This window comes from Brachycentrus maculatus, unplaced genomic scaffold (assembly GCF_059751285.1).
Source record: "Brachycentrus maculatus isolate JH-2025_06_01 unplaced genomic scaffold, ASM5975128v1 h1tg000624l, whole genome shotgun sequence".
NCBI lineage: Eukaryota > Metazoa > Arthropoda > Insecta > Trichoptera > Brachycentridae > Brachycentrus > Brachycentrus maculatus.
The window spans coordinates 241,388-257,893 of NW_028281361.1; the positions used below are offsets into that span (position 1 = coordinate 241,388).

Sequence of the window (16,506 nt, forward strand, 5' to 3'; positions counted from 1 at the left end):
TATTATATATATATATATATATATATATATATATATATATATATATATATATCCAGGCGGACCTCATCTTTGGCACAATTCGCTATTTCGCACGTTTGAAAAAATCTTTTTTGGCAAAAATGCAATAATGTTTCCCTTTCACACTATGAAATGCGTATGAACCGAGTCCGTACTGTGAAAAGTGTTATGTACGTACTGGATTATAACATATGGAATAAACAATATTGAACACTACAGAAACCATCACACTTGAAATAGTTCACCTAGTAAACGAAGTAAGCCTGGATGTCAACAGTGAAGATGTTAATGAGATGATTGAATCTCATTATGAACCCATGACTAATGAATTTCTAATGGACCGAAAAGAGAATGAAAATAATATACAAATTGAAAGTGAGGAAGAAGAACTTGAAGAAATCATCAAGACCTTAACAATAAAAAATATGAACGAAGCTTTTACACATCCGAGACATTTTAAAAAATATGGAAGAATGTGATCCAATGGAGAATGCATTCTTAAGTGCGTGCAATCCATAATAGTACAGAACTTCATGTTACAGAACTCTCTATGAAAAAAAAATAGTAAAATACAACTAACTCTTGACAAGTTTATTAAGAAAATATAATTTTTATTCAATATTTACTTAGTAATTTTCAATAAATACAAGTTTGAAAGTACAATTTTTGGTGTTTTTGAAATTATTTTTTTATACATACATCCTTTTACATTCGAACATTTAATTTTTGCACACATTTTCAGGAACCAATCATGTGCGAAGGTTGAGGTCCGCCTGTATATATATTTCAACCTCTTCGTAGGTGAGTTTTGTTCAATAAATTATCATTAGAAAGTTTAACTTTTTACATCACAAAAATATTCTGTTTTGTTACCTCAATGCCCAGCACCTATAGAAAAACTGCACTGAATGTGAACACTGGATAATGTGATCAGAAAAGTCGTAGATATATATTTATTTATGCGAGAAAAATAAATTTTTTATACATTAAGAAAAAATACATATATTTCTAGAAATTAATTTTTAAAAAAGTAGATTTCCATCTCAGGAATAATTGGAATTAATTATTAATATTTTGGACTAAGCATTCTGTCAATAAGATATGTATAAAGTAATGTTTTCTTAAGTCTAGTAAGTAAAGTCATTTATTTACTTCTAATAAAAAATCATTGATTTTTCATGTAAAATTTCTATCCCATTTAAAATTTATACCAATATATTAGAAGCTACGATAATTATTTGAAAATTAATTATTTTTAGGCTTCATAGGAAAAGTCATCATAGTAAAAGTTGAATATGAAAATTTTCCATGGTAAGTGATTTTCATAATATAGAACAGCATCATATGAAAATTGTTACGTTATTAATATGTTCAAATGAAGATAACCTGTCAAATACCAATACTTTCTACATCATACATCATAAACCACAAAATGCAATTTTACAGTAGAAGAATTTAAACATTATTTTGCCTTGTACGAACTTGCCTAAGAGACAAAATGTAGACAGGAATATTTATTGTAAGTTGGATCTAATATAATGAAATATATACAACAACAAAAAATTTAAACCCAAGATTATTAATTTTTTGTTTATGATGGGATACATCTTCCTGGATTAGATATATCTATAAGAATCTTAAAAATGTGATATATTTTTGAGATTCATGGAAAAAACTTTGGGTTTTGAGATTCTTTACCAACTCATAAGATGAATGCTACAATATGCTTCAAAATGCAAGTAAAAAGGTTCGACTTTGCATACCCCGATAGAATCAGTTTTTAAACAACTTGGCCGTAAAAATCACAGAAGTTTTACCAGAAAATGGTTCATTCGAGGATTGATACGTTTGTATAATACCCTAAAATGATTTTTTTCTCATATAATATAATAACATAAGGGCTTGAATAACTGGATTGTTTATATTTTAAACTCCTGCAATCTTAATATTCTTTAATTACATTTGTGATAATCTTTGAAAGCGGTCAGTCCGGTGTTCCGGATTACTCCATTATAATATATATATTATCCTGTATGCACTTACTGTTATAAACTTGACTGGGCGCGTTAATGGGGCGACATGTTCATATGAGATTTGACGAATCTCCCGATATATTTGAGAGCCTTGAAGGTCCTGTTGGGAGATAGTCTCTGTCGAAGTAGGTAGTAGCCGACGGCGTTGAAGCTCAAGAAGAAGAAAATCAACATGGAAAGGTCCAGCGTGAAGGAGGCGTTGCGCATGCCCATCATCTTGACGAAATGCTTGGGGCTCTTGTACTCGCAGTAGATTTCCGTTGGGGGGCAGACCAGGTCGGGGCGGCCCGCGCCGTAGATGGCGGAGACTAGCCCCTCCAGCCCGTAGCGCAGGTAGCTGCACGCCATGGCCAGGCGCCAGAACAGCGCCACCGGCAGGTCGCCCGACCCGATCCCGTTCACCGCCAGCAGCATGAGCGGCACCGCCAGGGCGGGACCCGTGAACACGCTATTCTGGAGACACAAACCACAAATCTATTAGACTTGTAGCATTTATAGAACACGATCTTTAAGTTCTTCTACTAAATTTACTACTAAGATTCCCCGCAGCGTGATGGAATTTTTTCTGCGATTTGATATTACTACAGTATGTAGTTAACTCATTATCTTTTCGGCGTAATATCAGACCTGACATAAATAGGTTGCATCTCGCGCGAATATTTACCACAATGTTCAGGGTGGAAGAGATGACGATCCCCAGCGACTCGGAGATGAGGGCCACCAGGAACAGCACGGAGAAGAACATGGAGAAACGGAGCATCTCGAGCGGCTGCCCCGTGATGAAGTACACCATGCTCAGGTAGATGCTGCTCATGACCAGCTGGATGGGCAGGCGAGCCAGGGTCATGGCCGCGAAGTACGGCTTCAGTCCATACCACCGGTTGAAGTACTCCCTCTTTAGTAACTGAACTTCCGTCGGAACTAAACAATACATAATACCTGGTAAAAATAGGATGCGCAACCCGAATCCCTCGGCCATTTCTGCTGGAAGCGGGACGCTACTCTTTTAATATCATCTTCACTTTCTGCATAAGACTAATGAATGATTTCAGAATGGTACCTTTCATTTATAATGCCTAGAAAATCCAGGAAACAAGTTACAAATTTAGTAGGCAAGAACCCTATAATAAAGCCCACCTTACTTGTAAATTCTAAATGTAAGAAATACTTACACGACAATAGAATCGGTGACATGGGAACAAACATTAGAACTATGAGGCAGGCGTAGCAGAAGCCAAAGTTGAATAATGTTTTAGATCCATCTTCGCCCATCTGCAGGTACAGGAATCCTATGATAATCCCCAAGAATATGTGCAGTGATATCTTCAGCCATAAGTAAGCCTGAAACAATGATTTATTGCATTATTACAATCAGTAGCTTTGTGCAACCGATAGGGTCTGTTACTACATGAATGAATCAAAATCACACTGTCATTCACCAGTTCCTATTTTCAATATAAACGCAAAATGACTCGTCATTGCCCCCTCGCCTTCCGTGCGTTCTGCATTCTGTCTCGTCCCCCACCCCCCTGTGTTGTGATTACTAATGTAAAGGCGGGTTTACTGTCCACGCAAAAGTTAGATTCTACATGTATGTATGTAAAATTGTATTTAATATTAGGAATACGGAATGAAATGCAAGGAAAATGTTATTTTGTAGGTAATTTTCAATATCCATATTCTAGACGCAGTAAATAAATACATTTGGCATTGTGGAAAATTATAAATATACAATTGTTATTGTTACCAATATTTTATTTTGCTCGCTTGGCTACCTACTTAAAATAATATTTCAAGATGATAAGGGTTTGATATCTTCTTCAGCATTATTTAAGTCAAGGGAGGCCAACCCGCGGCGCCCTCAGATGCGGCCCGCGTTTATGTATGACGAATATTGGGTCCTTCAGAATGTATTTTGAATTATATTGTGAGTTATGAAAACCAATCAAGTTTCTGTAATTACATAAAATGCTTTTATTCCGGTGAAAAGAAACTTAAATCTCGCACTGAGCGGCCATTGAAAAATTGGTTTGATTTTATGTGTCCTAATTAGTAATTTTGATTGTTGAATTTGATAACAATGTTTATTACTATACAGATACATTTTTTGTTGGTTCAATGTGTGTTTTCTTCTCACATCTGGTCGTAATAATGTTTCTTTTTACAATTACCCTGATTGTACTTTTTGATTACCTCTGAATTCAAATTATATATATTACTTTTTAAAAAAATCAATAAGTATGATGTTTGTTGTAAATTTTTATTTTTTATTACTGTCTGTATGCGGCCCTTAGGAAAATTTTAGATCACGATGCAGCCCGGGGTGCAATTTGGGTTGGCCAGGCCTGATTAACTATGCCTTTGGTAAGAGAATGAGAACACATATAATAAAATTAGGTAGGCACAATGTCGAAAGAGCTAAAGGTGGTTATTCTGGTAGATAAATATATTAGATAATGATCATTTATTTAGGAACTCAAATTAATGTAATATGCAATATGAAAGTGCTTAGATTAAATCAAAATATGTCATACCATAATGAAATGAATGACGATTATTGATTATATTATACCATATTATATGGACGGAAACAATAGGTGAAACTTTAACCTGCTAACCCTTTTATTCACTACTAACAATGAAATGTTTGTCATTATTCTCAATATAAACAATTCTAAAAGAAACATTTGGGTGACTTACTGTTTGGCAGAACTTCATAAAAATTAAACATCATATAATATATGATAAACTCATCCTATGAGTTTAAGAGGATTTTATCAATATAACTTTTACGTACTTTGATAAGCTGATACATTGTAATCCAGGCAACCCTGAAATACAATGCTTTTTTCTTTTTTTTAAACTTAATGCCACTATAAAAACGAATTACAAAAGAAAGTTATGTAAATACAAATATTATATGTATTTACATAACATTTTTTTGTAATGCATTTTTCTAGTGGCATTAAGCTAAAAAAAAGAGAAAAAAACACTCTATTTCAGGGTTACCTGGATTACAATGTATCAGCTAATCAAAGTACATAAAAGTTATATTTATAAAATCCTTTTAAACTCATAGGATGATATGGTGTAAAGGGATTAGCGTCCTCTGCTCAAAAAATAATCATAAAAAGATATTTGTATTTTAACTCCGATATTCAGTTACAATTTTTAAATAAGTTTATTTTTACTGAATAAAAATAATGTTTGAGATACAAGCAGCTCTGGTGAATGGTTTTGCCAGAATGCTCGCTAATGGTGTAAGTTGTAGCATCATCAGGTATAACAAATAAATGTTTTTGTTGTTGTTAATAATGCAACAGCTAAAAAGCAGCAGAAAAGAGAAAATTATGTGAAAATAACAGTTGTTTAAAAATAAAAATAAATTAAATTTTTCGTAAATAAAAAAATCATAATAATAATAAAGGAAGCATTAAAACAAAATAAAACTTAGTAGAAAATAGTATAATCAAAACATGGTGTCAATTTAATTTGAAATTGTTCTTGTAGTTATCAAGATATAGCCTTCAGTTATTAAAATAAGAAGTTCCGATAAAGAAACCAAACAAAACTACAGCAAAAAAAAGTGAGCGTGGTACAATTTACAAATTGCTATAACTCGGATATGTTTAAAGAATAATCTAAGCAACAACAAAAAAACCTCAGAATGATGTAACCTATTAAAAGAAGAATTTAGTCATGGAGGTAGGTAGCTCACCGCATCTCTCCACGTCTGCAGCATGATCCTGTAGAACAGTATGCGGAACTGCGTCCAGCCGGAGCTGCGGTACTTGTACTGGTGGGTGCGGGAGGCGGGCGGGGCCTGCGGGTCCTCTAGCTGCAGGATGGAGCCCTGCAGGGAGCGGCGGGCGGCGGGCGCGGCCCCCCGGGGCTCCCAGCGCTCGCAGCGCCCGTTGTCCACCGCCACCACCATCTTCTCCACGTGCTCCCCGTACTCTCCACTCGACACCTCAATTACTGAAAACAAACAAAAAAATGTACTCAATAATTTTACCAGATAAAATATTTATAGTACAAAAAGTATAGTGGGAAAAGTGAAATATGGATAAAAGCTCCCACATTTACCAGCAAAATTAGTGCCACATATATATGTCAGTATATCATGCTTGCAACGAAAAGTCTATACAAAAAAAAGATTAGATCTACTCTCAACCCTTGATAGTACAGTTAAAACCATATTTTTTTCTAGTGAATTACCACCACTTTGTATCCCGTGTGATTAAAATCAATGTGAACAGTTTCGTTATGTTCGATGATATTTTCAATGACAATAAAAAAGACTTTTTAATAAATTTGAGTTATTGCACTTTGTCTGTACTTTTGTTTGTCCAAAACATCCCTTTGAGAGTTTGATTTTAATATTAGTGAAAACCATCATTCAAAACCAACTTTTGTCGATTTCTGACCTATATTAAATGAGAAAATTTCATTTTACTCTCTTGAAATGTCAAACACATGCGATACCTATAATAAAAATTAAGAAAATCAATCCTCATGAGTGACAACACAATTGTGTTATTTTAGTGTTTTACGTTATGTTAAAAATAATTGTTTGTCACTTTTATACCCATCAAACTGTCAGCTGAAAATCTTTGACCTTAAAATCCCAGAAAAGAAGCTGTAGAATTTTTTTACTGTCAGAGCTCACTGTTGGAGGGTTGTTGCCGAAACAGACAAACCTATTTGGACTTTATAGCGACAGTTGTATGAAAAAATAAGGTTATTTTGTTTACCGAAGTCTGCGGGATTGTAGTGTCGGGGGCAAGTGAGACCGATATCCTGGAGGAAGGAGACAATGTGCCCCCCATAGCCCTGATACACGCACTGGCCGTCCGCCACGATGTAGGTGTTGTCGAACATGGCGAACAGGCGCGCGGAGGGAGTGTGGATGGAGCACACCACCGTGCGCCCGCCCTCCGCTATCTGCTTCAGGAGCGCGATGCACTGGGATGAAGACAAGTCATCCAGACCCCTGGAATATTACAACAACAACGCTAGATCACTATCTGAATTCGCTTTTTTTTCCAAATATTATCTTACTAGTGATGTGAAACGCAATAATAAAAAATGTAGCATTCTCCAATTGTACAAACAAATGTTTGTAGATCTACATTTGTAGTCTTCGCATGGTGTACAAAGATGCTAAATTGTGAACCATAGTTTGACACTACATCAGTCTGCAAGTTGTGAGAAGGGTGATAAAGCGTTCTATTTAATAAAGATGTTGGAAAGCAGGAAACTTTTGAGTTGAATTGTATAATGAACTCAACAAATGAGACCATTCCAGCCACAGAAGGGTGGATTCAGTCCCCGATGTATTCCAGTGGAGTAGACATTAAGACCCTATCTCTTGCAGTGGACAAATACAGGTTGACATGGTGATGATGAGATAAGATTTGGTATGTAATTTTCTTACGTAGTGGGTTCATCCAGGAATATGACCGGAGGATTGTTCACCAATTCCAGAGCTATGGACAGCCTCTTCCTTTCTCCTCCGGATAGTTTGGTAGTGTCCGTGTGCTCCGCCTTGGTGAGTCTCAACATATCCAATATCTCGGACACCTAAAGGGACAATATTTTATGTAAAAAATTAACTATCATGATAGATGGGAAAAAGAGCAAACAAAAGTTAGTTAATCATCAAAACAAAGTAAATATTTTGTAAAATATTTTGTAAATATTTTGTAAAAAGTAAATATTTCATTGCACGTTTAACCTCGGCTCGTAACGCATGTCTGTATTGAAAACTATAGTGCATGTTGGTTTTCGGGTCGACCAAAAATCGCATGTGTTAGACATTTTGTGTAGTTTGGAGTGTGTAAATGGTGCTATGGTGGTGAAGGGTAGTATTGTTTGCATGCTGTGTTAGTGATTGTCCTGACGAAGAGACGGGTACGTCTCGAAACCGGTAGACGTAAAAATCTCGGTGAGTGGTTATATACTGATTTTATTAACATTTTTGTAAAAAAATAAATAAGTAAATATTTTCAGTCAAGAGGCGGATTTAATGTAGTACACATAAAAGGTGTTTGCATTCATAAAAATCTGTATTTTATTTTTTATATTTATAATTTAATTCATCACTTGGAAACATATTGACGCATATGCATGGTTTTGGAATGTTGGCAGCAATTTCGCTATAACAAATGTGTAAAGCCTGTAGTTCCCTTATTTCTAATACGAAATACATCAACAGGTAAGCTCCATAAAATTAATAAATCCGCAGTGACAGTAGCAGCATAGTCTTCAATTTTGAATTTTAATCTTGCTGTCAAAATAACTAATGCGATTAAAGTACATATAGGACAGCTGGATCCTTTGTATGTCGCTTTTTTCTTGTATCAATTGTCTTTTGATTACTTATATTTATATATTTAAATGATAAAAATGATAATAATAATCATAATTTTGGTCATTTTACATAGTGCCATTTTTGTGAAATACCATCCCAGGACACTTCACCATCATTAATCTAATTGCTTTTTCAAAGATTATTTAGAGCTTGGAAAGATTATTGATAAAAATTGTCAAACCACAACAAGTTTTTTCTCCCTGGTGAGGTCGTCTCCTAGCTTGAGATCCGCAGCCATCATCATGGCCTCGTGCACCGTGATGCGGGGCTGCAGCATGTCCTCCTGCATGATGTACCGACTCAACTTCCTGAACTGCCGTATATCCCGCGGCTTGCCGTTGGTGCATATCTGTCCTGTGGCTGAAAAGCATCTGAAACAAATCAAAAAAACTAAAGTTCATACAATGAAATTGGTACCATATTCGTGTACAAATAACATACACACTAGCTTTCGACACTGCACACCACATCAGAGGACCAAAGTGTTCATAGCGGTGCTGACATACAAACAAATATTGCTCGTTGACAATCAAGAAAAGCTGCCCGAAGGTTCTCTCTCTAATCTTGTAGCCTTGGCATCTATGTGCATACATAAAATAAGAAGAAGAAAAACTGATTAGAAGGCGCTGGATTAAAATTAACTGATTGGAGTTTGGTTCGTTTGTAAAAGTATAAGTGATTTTTCACTCTAATATTAATTTCACATTATTCTACAATATTAGCTCATAGGTGATCACCATTCCTTCGTATTTATAACAATCAACTTAACACTTCTTCTATATGGTACGGTGCTCTATGCACTGTTGGGTGCATAGAGCACTTGATTCGACATAATCAAATCGCCCCAATAACATGTAAATAAATTAATAGTCCTTTTGCCAGCATTCACAGCTATAATGTGAAAAGGTGATTAAAAATTCACTGGAAAACATATGATAACTTGCTAGGTAAGAATAGTTTTTATCTATTTAAAATCTTGATTCAACGTAATATTAAGGCTATTATAGGCATAAGCTTTAAGTTCTAGCCAAAATTACTCCCTTAGTGTGTTTGAAAATCAGTGTTAATTTCCAATGTTATGATGAAATGTTTGTCGCCTTGGACAGGAGTGTAAGACTGATCACCTCACCTTCATATATTTAAGGCAAGCGGAATGCAGTGGCCTACAAGAGAAGGAGACCTAGGATGAAAGTAACAAGGGTTAATTGTAACAAATGTTCTTCAGAGCTGAAATATCATTTGGGGAATTTGTTACATTACAACTACTCCTCGGTACTTTCATTCTTGGAATTGTGATAGACATGTAAACTCAATAAACTTACTTGTATCCAGCTAATATATTGAGTAGTGTAGATTTTCCTGCACCAGACGGCCCCAGGATAGCTGTGAGTTCCCCGGAACGAAATATTCCGCTGATGCTACGAAGGATAATCTTGGAAGCTGAAAATAAGAAGAAAAAGTTCACATATTAACAAAAGCGTTTGTCCGCCTCCATAGTGTACTGGTAAACACGTTTGGCTACCGCGCTGAATGCATCAGGTTCGATTCCCAAGGGGTCAAGCAATGAAAAATATTTTCACATTAATATTCGTTAAAAAAAATACCCCTGACTGGTACCTAAAGCGCAAGATTGATTATCCTGTCTTCATATAATTAATGATCAAGTAAATATATCTTGATTTTTTTGTTATTTATTTGTATTTTACTAATTTATGAATATGATATTTGATATAATTATTAATGTAAAAACACGCATTTATACCAAATACAACAGAAAAGTTTAGATATGTTGCCTGTACTTTTTTTCAGTGGCAATATTAGCTTTTTGGATTTCGCTAATCATTCAAGATTAATCGAATTTAAAAAAAGTTTAAAACTGGTTATACAAAATTAAATTCACGTGAAACATCTTTTAAACGATACGACACTAAGACAATGTTGGCCAGTTATATACTACATTTTGCTCAGACAAATTTTCGCATAAAATAATTAGTGAATACATAAAGTAATGGAATTATGTCAATAATAAATGCGCGTGTAAAGTTGCAATGCAAATAACTTGATTTATAGCGTTAAGATAAACAACGTGTGCATACTTGTCGGAGTGTGTTTGACATTGCAATATGTAAGGGCGGTGATTCAAAGCCGTACAATGTTGTGCCTGCATTTGAATGCTTGTTATTTGTTTGATATTCAATAAAATTTTACTAAATACTTATTTGAATTTAAATTCTTTAATTGTTTGCTCGTATACCTTTAAGTGTTACAAACGGGCATAATAACGGTAAGGATGGTTACAAATCATTATATATAATTACATGTCCATTAAACAATACGTAAAATTAATTTACTATTATTTAATGGTGGGTAAAAAGGATCATAAAATTGGGTAATGATTGTATTTATCTAATAATAGCTCACAAACAGTAAGCAACTCTCGTTGCGATTCTCAAAATGTCTAAATACATCATTGATTAGTTAGGAAAATGGGAAATAAATAATCACAATTTATAAAAATTGTCAACAAAATATATCACTTAATAAATATAATTCATTCTTCCTTATTTGAATTTCCATAACTACGCTTTTAATACTATTTTCAGTTTAAACCATTCATTTATTTGATTCGTTTTGACAAATATTTTGTTACAAATATTCACCCCTTTTCTTTAAATGCTTTCATTCTTGAAAATATTCTAGTTAGACTATTTTTTTACATTATTTATGTTCCGATTTGGCTGTCGATTTCAGTAATTTTACGTTTGGATTGACGGAGCGAAACACAGTTTGGGGGACGAGACAAGAAAACAACGGATATTAGGTCGACGGCTCATTCGATGCAACTAATCACCGGGTGGCCTTGTAGCAGTAATATTAGCATTACCCATTATTACTCATTTCATTATTGCGAATGGTACCTAATCGTGAGCAAACCTATTACTTTTACAATCGGGACGGACTGAGGATGATTTACTCAATAATAAATAACAAAACAACGCCCCCGACTTTACATTTTACAAATATATGACTTCCATCACAGCCTTGTAATATTAAATTAAAATAAAATGTTTATTTATTGGGGCAAATTTCTTATTCAAATACATATATTGGCTGAAAAGATTTATGATATCTTTGGCTAAAATGGTGTAAACTAATGTAGTTTACAGCATTATATCACCACCAATACAATCAACTTTGACGTTTAGGAAATTTAGACGTTTTGATGTAACTGTTTTAAAAAAAAAATACTCATCATTTGGCTGAAACGTCTTTCTTGAAAGGTAAAGAAACGTAATTAAAGAATATTTTTTTTAATTTACGTTAAATTTAATTTAAGTTACGTTAAAAACTATCGAATTATGTTGCTGATATTGTTTTTGAGGTTATTATGCCGTGTATCTTTAGCACTTGTTGCAGTCGCGATCACAACATCAGCGTGCAAGTACTTATTACTGATATTATTATTATTGTTAGTATTATGTGTGGATTTTTAACCCAAAACAACACAAAACGTTTACATAGTTATTACTTTTTATTATGCAACAAGTCTACTACTCGCTGTGTGACTTTCCACTATTTAACACGTAAGATCTATAGTTTATTTCTTCATCAATATAATTAATAATCTTGAATACAAACTTGACCATGAGCCTCACAAACTTTAAAGGTCATTACTAAAAAAATGATAAATCTTGCAGATTATAAGAAAAATATACGCGCAATTTATTACAGTGTGACATATCGTATTCGGCAAACGGGTAATAAATTGGATAAATATACATAGAATCATATTAATCAGTGACGTTAAAGTGACGACAATTATATTGTCCGTGTCCGAGAGGTCTCACGGATGTCCGTTGATGGCAGAAGGACGAAAATGCAGGAATAAGGAATCGATGTTTCGAAGGTAAGTAACCTTACATTTAAATATCAATAAGTAACTTACCAAATTGTCTTCCTAGTAATTATCCTATGTGATCAACCAATTTTGTGTACGTTTCCAGCACGTAACGGTTTAATTTATTTTATACCTCTCAATTAAGCGCTAGTCCGGTGTAATTTTTGATTAGTTTTACGTTATTTTTTGTTTTAAAAAATAACGTTAAATTGCACATTTTATTCTACTTTTATTTAAATCAACGTTGTATATTATTTCTAATAAAGTGTTGAATTGAAACTTGAGGGCCAACCTCAGACACGAGATAACTCGAGTTTGACTGATTACTTTCTTAATTCGACCTTTAATTAAAACAGTGAATGAGGTATTAAGTTAAGATACTCTCATTATTGTTGTAAATATTGATTTTCCAAGCGATATTTATTGTATAATAAAGTTGAGCGATGTCTACAAGCATTATCATAATAATAATATTCACTTCACTTTTCAAATGACACTCGTTGAAGTAATTTAAACTTTGTAATTTTATTAACAAAATAAATTACACCGTCCGCAAAAGTTTACGCTTTCCCGCCATTCTGTGAAAGTGTGAAAAACAAACGCAGCAATTTGTTTCGCGCTTGTTTGAATTTCATGACGTTCTTTTTTATTCGTTTTTATTGCGGCTACGTTTAAGTTTTTTGCTTATAGATAATGTTTACGTACTTACTTACAGCTTTAAAAAAATGGAAACGAATGGACATTTATTTTATATTTATATATATATTTTTTAAGATAAGTATTTTGAAGTTGCTATATTCCAAGATAGTCAGTAAGATTGCCAAGGGGAGCCACAAAAAATATTTTAGAAGTAAGAAGAAACTTTGAATTGTTTTGTTGATTGACTTAAAAAAATGAATTTGAACATAACGTATGAGGTTGCGTTCGTTTTTTTATAGTTACTTATAGCATCGATTTTTAGCTGGACAGGAGGAGGATAAATGGTGAGGATCGGCTGAAACTCTTTCTTTGTATGGACTTTTCGTTTCGAGGTTAAACATTTAACAGTATCTGAATTCGATCACACGTCATTATTTTTATTCATCAGTCAAAAATAGTATTTTTATGCTTAGAATCTTTTTATAAAAAAAACGGAAGATTAAAAATGTTTTAATATGAGAAGCCATGCGTGATCCAATCGGTCAAGATAAATGGTTAGTAGATAATTTATTTAGATTTACAATACAGTATATGTAATTCAAATGTGAAAGGCCTCGAGATACTAGTCGGTCAAGACTTTCAACAATTTTAAGGATCTATAAATTATTTTCAATCGCGCTTATTCACACGAAATTATCTAATAATATTATTACGAAATGTAATGTAAGTAGACATAATCCCTATTCCAGACAATACGAAATACTTATTTATACTGTGAATCTATCATTTTTCACCGTATGAAAATAAAAATACCTATGATTAGTAGGTTCTCGCGCAAGTACTTTGCATCACCTGTGACAGACATTTATCAAAAATCCTAGACAGTTTCATAAATTGGCCCTACCTTAAAAAATATTAGTCTTGTTGAATTATTATTTCCGTCCATAGTGCGAATTATTATCGTAAGAATTATTAGTACGAATATACAGTATTAAAAAAATATATACATATACAGTGGTGGGATTCAGCCAGTTCGCACCGGTTCGCTAGAACCGGTGCCTAATTTTTTTAGAGTTCGCCGAACCGGTCCTTAACCCTTTCTAGTATTATTCACACACAATATTCCGATTGAGATCATGTATCGGAGCATTCTCAGTTGTTATGTGAATGTTCTGTTTATGTATAGAATTAAAAACAAATAAATTAATAATGAAAAAATTATAAGGGGGGGGGGTAGAGGTAGTACCTAAAAATCAATAAAAATGATTCCATCGTCATCATATTTTTTTGAGAAAAAAAATCGTTACAATATATCGCAAAAATTCAGTAAATATAACATATACTTACGTATATGTACCTAACGCATTATTTGCTTGCCAATTTTAGATTAACGAAACGATATAAATATACTATAAATTATGGTGTCAGATAGTCAAACTGGAGTAGGTTATGAAGATTCTGTAATAGTTAATTAGGTATAATGATTTCAGTGATTATCTCTTTATTTAATTATTATATTATCTTGAAGCACAGTTATTATATTGCATTTTTGACACCATTTTGAGCTTAATGACGCATTTACTTTTCTTCCAATCACAAGATATTCATAAAAATTAAATCCAAATTAGGTTATTAAATTTATTTACATAATTTTTTATGAATTATCTACATTAGCAAGTCGATATATGGTTACCTATTTAGGACAAACTACAAAAAAAAATTAAGAAAAATTAGCACCTAGAAAAAACGGTACAAAAACTTTTTGTACCGTTTTTTCTAACGCGGTTGAAGAAAAAAAGCGTTTTTTTTTTTATTATTATTATTAAGAGTATTTTCGAGAATACAGACGATTCCACCTTAGATATTATCTATGATGAAATTTTTCGTCTATCTGGAAGTACAAGTCTTGAAAGGTCTCTAGCTTACAATACATAATTTAATTAAGAATAATCACAATTAATGGTGACTTCATATTTTATAAATAATAATAATCATTTAAATTTGTGTGCGTCGTAAATATTTACATATTTTTTGAAACCCTTACAACAATAACTTTTGTAAGGCCGATGACCATAACATGAGTTGTTAGGTCTTTTAGGGTGGTGACTGACTGGAGCCATTTCGTCGTAACGTAACACGTTACGATGCGAGCATTCGTATAGTCAGTACAGCGAGCCTAGCGCTCCATCCATAGTTTCGGATGCTCACCGCGAGCGATGTTACGACGTTACGTTACGACGAAATGCTCCGGTCAGTCACCACCCTTAGATATCAATTAACATTTTTCAGATTTTCAGGATTTTTCAGCATCCCAAAATTTATCAAATATTTCCGTTGGTGGGATTTAATATTTTGTCGAATTTAACGCGAGGCCTTGTGCGAATTTAACGCGATCTCTCTGAAATCCTTAGGGACACCCCTGGTGTCCATTGATAATATTATACATATACGTAGGCTTGTGTTTTTTTTTCAAAGTAGGTCACAGTTGAACAGCTTTGTTTATGTAAATGTAAGAAGTTTAGAATAATACACGCAACATTTTTTTACATCTAATGATATAAGATACTTGTATCTCATATAAACACATATCTGAATGAGTATATCGCTGGTTAAATGCCAAAGGGCCACAACGCACAAAAAAAATTAAACTCTTTATTCCAAAAATGGTTTCTAAATCGTCAACATTTTCACATTCGAAAAAGACACCCATGATTCTAGCGTTATAAATGTCCATTTCTAACGCTAGAATCATGGTTGTCTTTCGAATATGAAAATGTAGACGATTTAGATACCATTTTTGGAATGAAGAGTTAATTTTTTTGCGTTGTGGCCCTTTGGCATTTCACAAGCGATATATTATTATGTTTGCTTCCATTCACTTTTAAACTAAGTCAAATTAAAAAGGTGGTTCGATCAATACGTAATAATTTGATCTGAGAATACTTTCATCACTTTAAAAACGTAAATAATATGCAATAGCCACTTTGATTCAGTTCAGTTGCCTTTGATCTAAATCGCGTATGACACAGTTTTCGTGACTAATTTACATATTTTATCGGTCAATCTGATGTATGTGTATTATGTCATAAAGTCCACCAACAGAGTCATCCATTAGATATGACTATGTCCGATATCACGCAATTTCGATAAAGCGGCGTCGTATTATATTGAGTATCATGCGAAATTTAGAAGACATTTACAAATCACGTTAATATCTCTGATCTTCTTACGAAAATCCCACACAAAAAAGAGATAAGGCCGATCTTTACCCCCTATATATGTCTTACCCTTATTAATTAAAAACCTTATATTTTCTTGTAAATAACTGTAGCTAATAAATAAATCAATATAAACGCAACAGGTCATGTTGTATTTACTGAAAATACATACTTATGTAGCAATTTTGATAAACTTAATAATTTGTGTACGTCTTGCTTTTATTCATTCAAAACATCACATTGACAGTTGGTTTTTGTGCAAGTTATTTATATTTTTGAAGGGGAGTACAATATGTATATTATTTCACCGTGATATGTATTTTATAT

The 16,506-nt window shown here is 33.3% G+C and overlaps 1 protein-coding gene and 1 long non-coding RNA gene across 4 annotated transcripts in view; both read right to left on the reverse strand.

Annotated features, from left to right (window-relative positions):
• Positions 1-16,506, reverse strand: part of LOC148300972 (uncharacterized) — a 206,437-nt gene that overhangs the window by 8,810 nt on the left and 181,121 nt on the right. The gene's annotated exons all lie outside the window — the stretch shown is intronic.
• Positions 39-16,506, reverse strand: part of LOC148300973 (ATP-binding cassette sub-family G member 4) — a 28,995-nt gene continuing 12,527 nt past the window's right edge. For 2 of the 3 annotated variants that reach the window (XM_088273989.1, XM_088273990.1), the window contains exons 3-10: positions 9,747-9,864; positions 8,606-8,795; positions 7,489-7,634; positions 6,806-7,044; positions 5,770-6,029; positions 3,224-3,392; positions 2,716-2,972; positions 39-2,504 (exon numbers count right to left, since the gene is read on the reverse strand). In XM_088273989.1, coding sequence (XP_088130115.1) covers positions 2,085-2,504; positions 2,716-2,972; positions 3,224-3,392; positions 5,770-6,029; positions 6,806-7,044; positions 7,489-7,634; positions 8,606-8,795; positions 9,747-9,864 — 1,799 coding nt within the window. In that variant the 3' untranslated portion in view covers positions 39-2,084. Of the gene's footprint in view, positions 2,505-2,715; positions 2,973-3,223; positions 3,393-5,769; positions 6,030-6,805; positions 7,045-7,488; positions 7,635-8,605; positions 8,796-9,746; positions 9,865-10,223; positions 10,350-16,506 lie in introns of those variants that run through there. The other variant, XM_088273991.1, reaches the window with a different exon arrangement.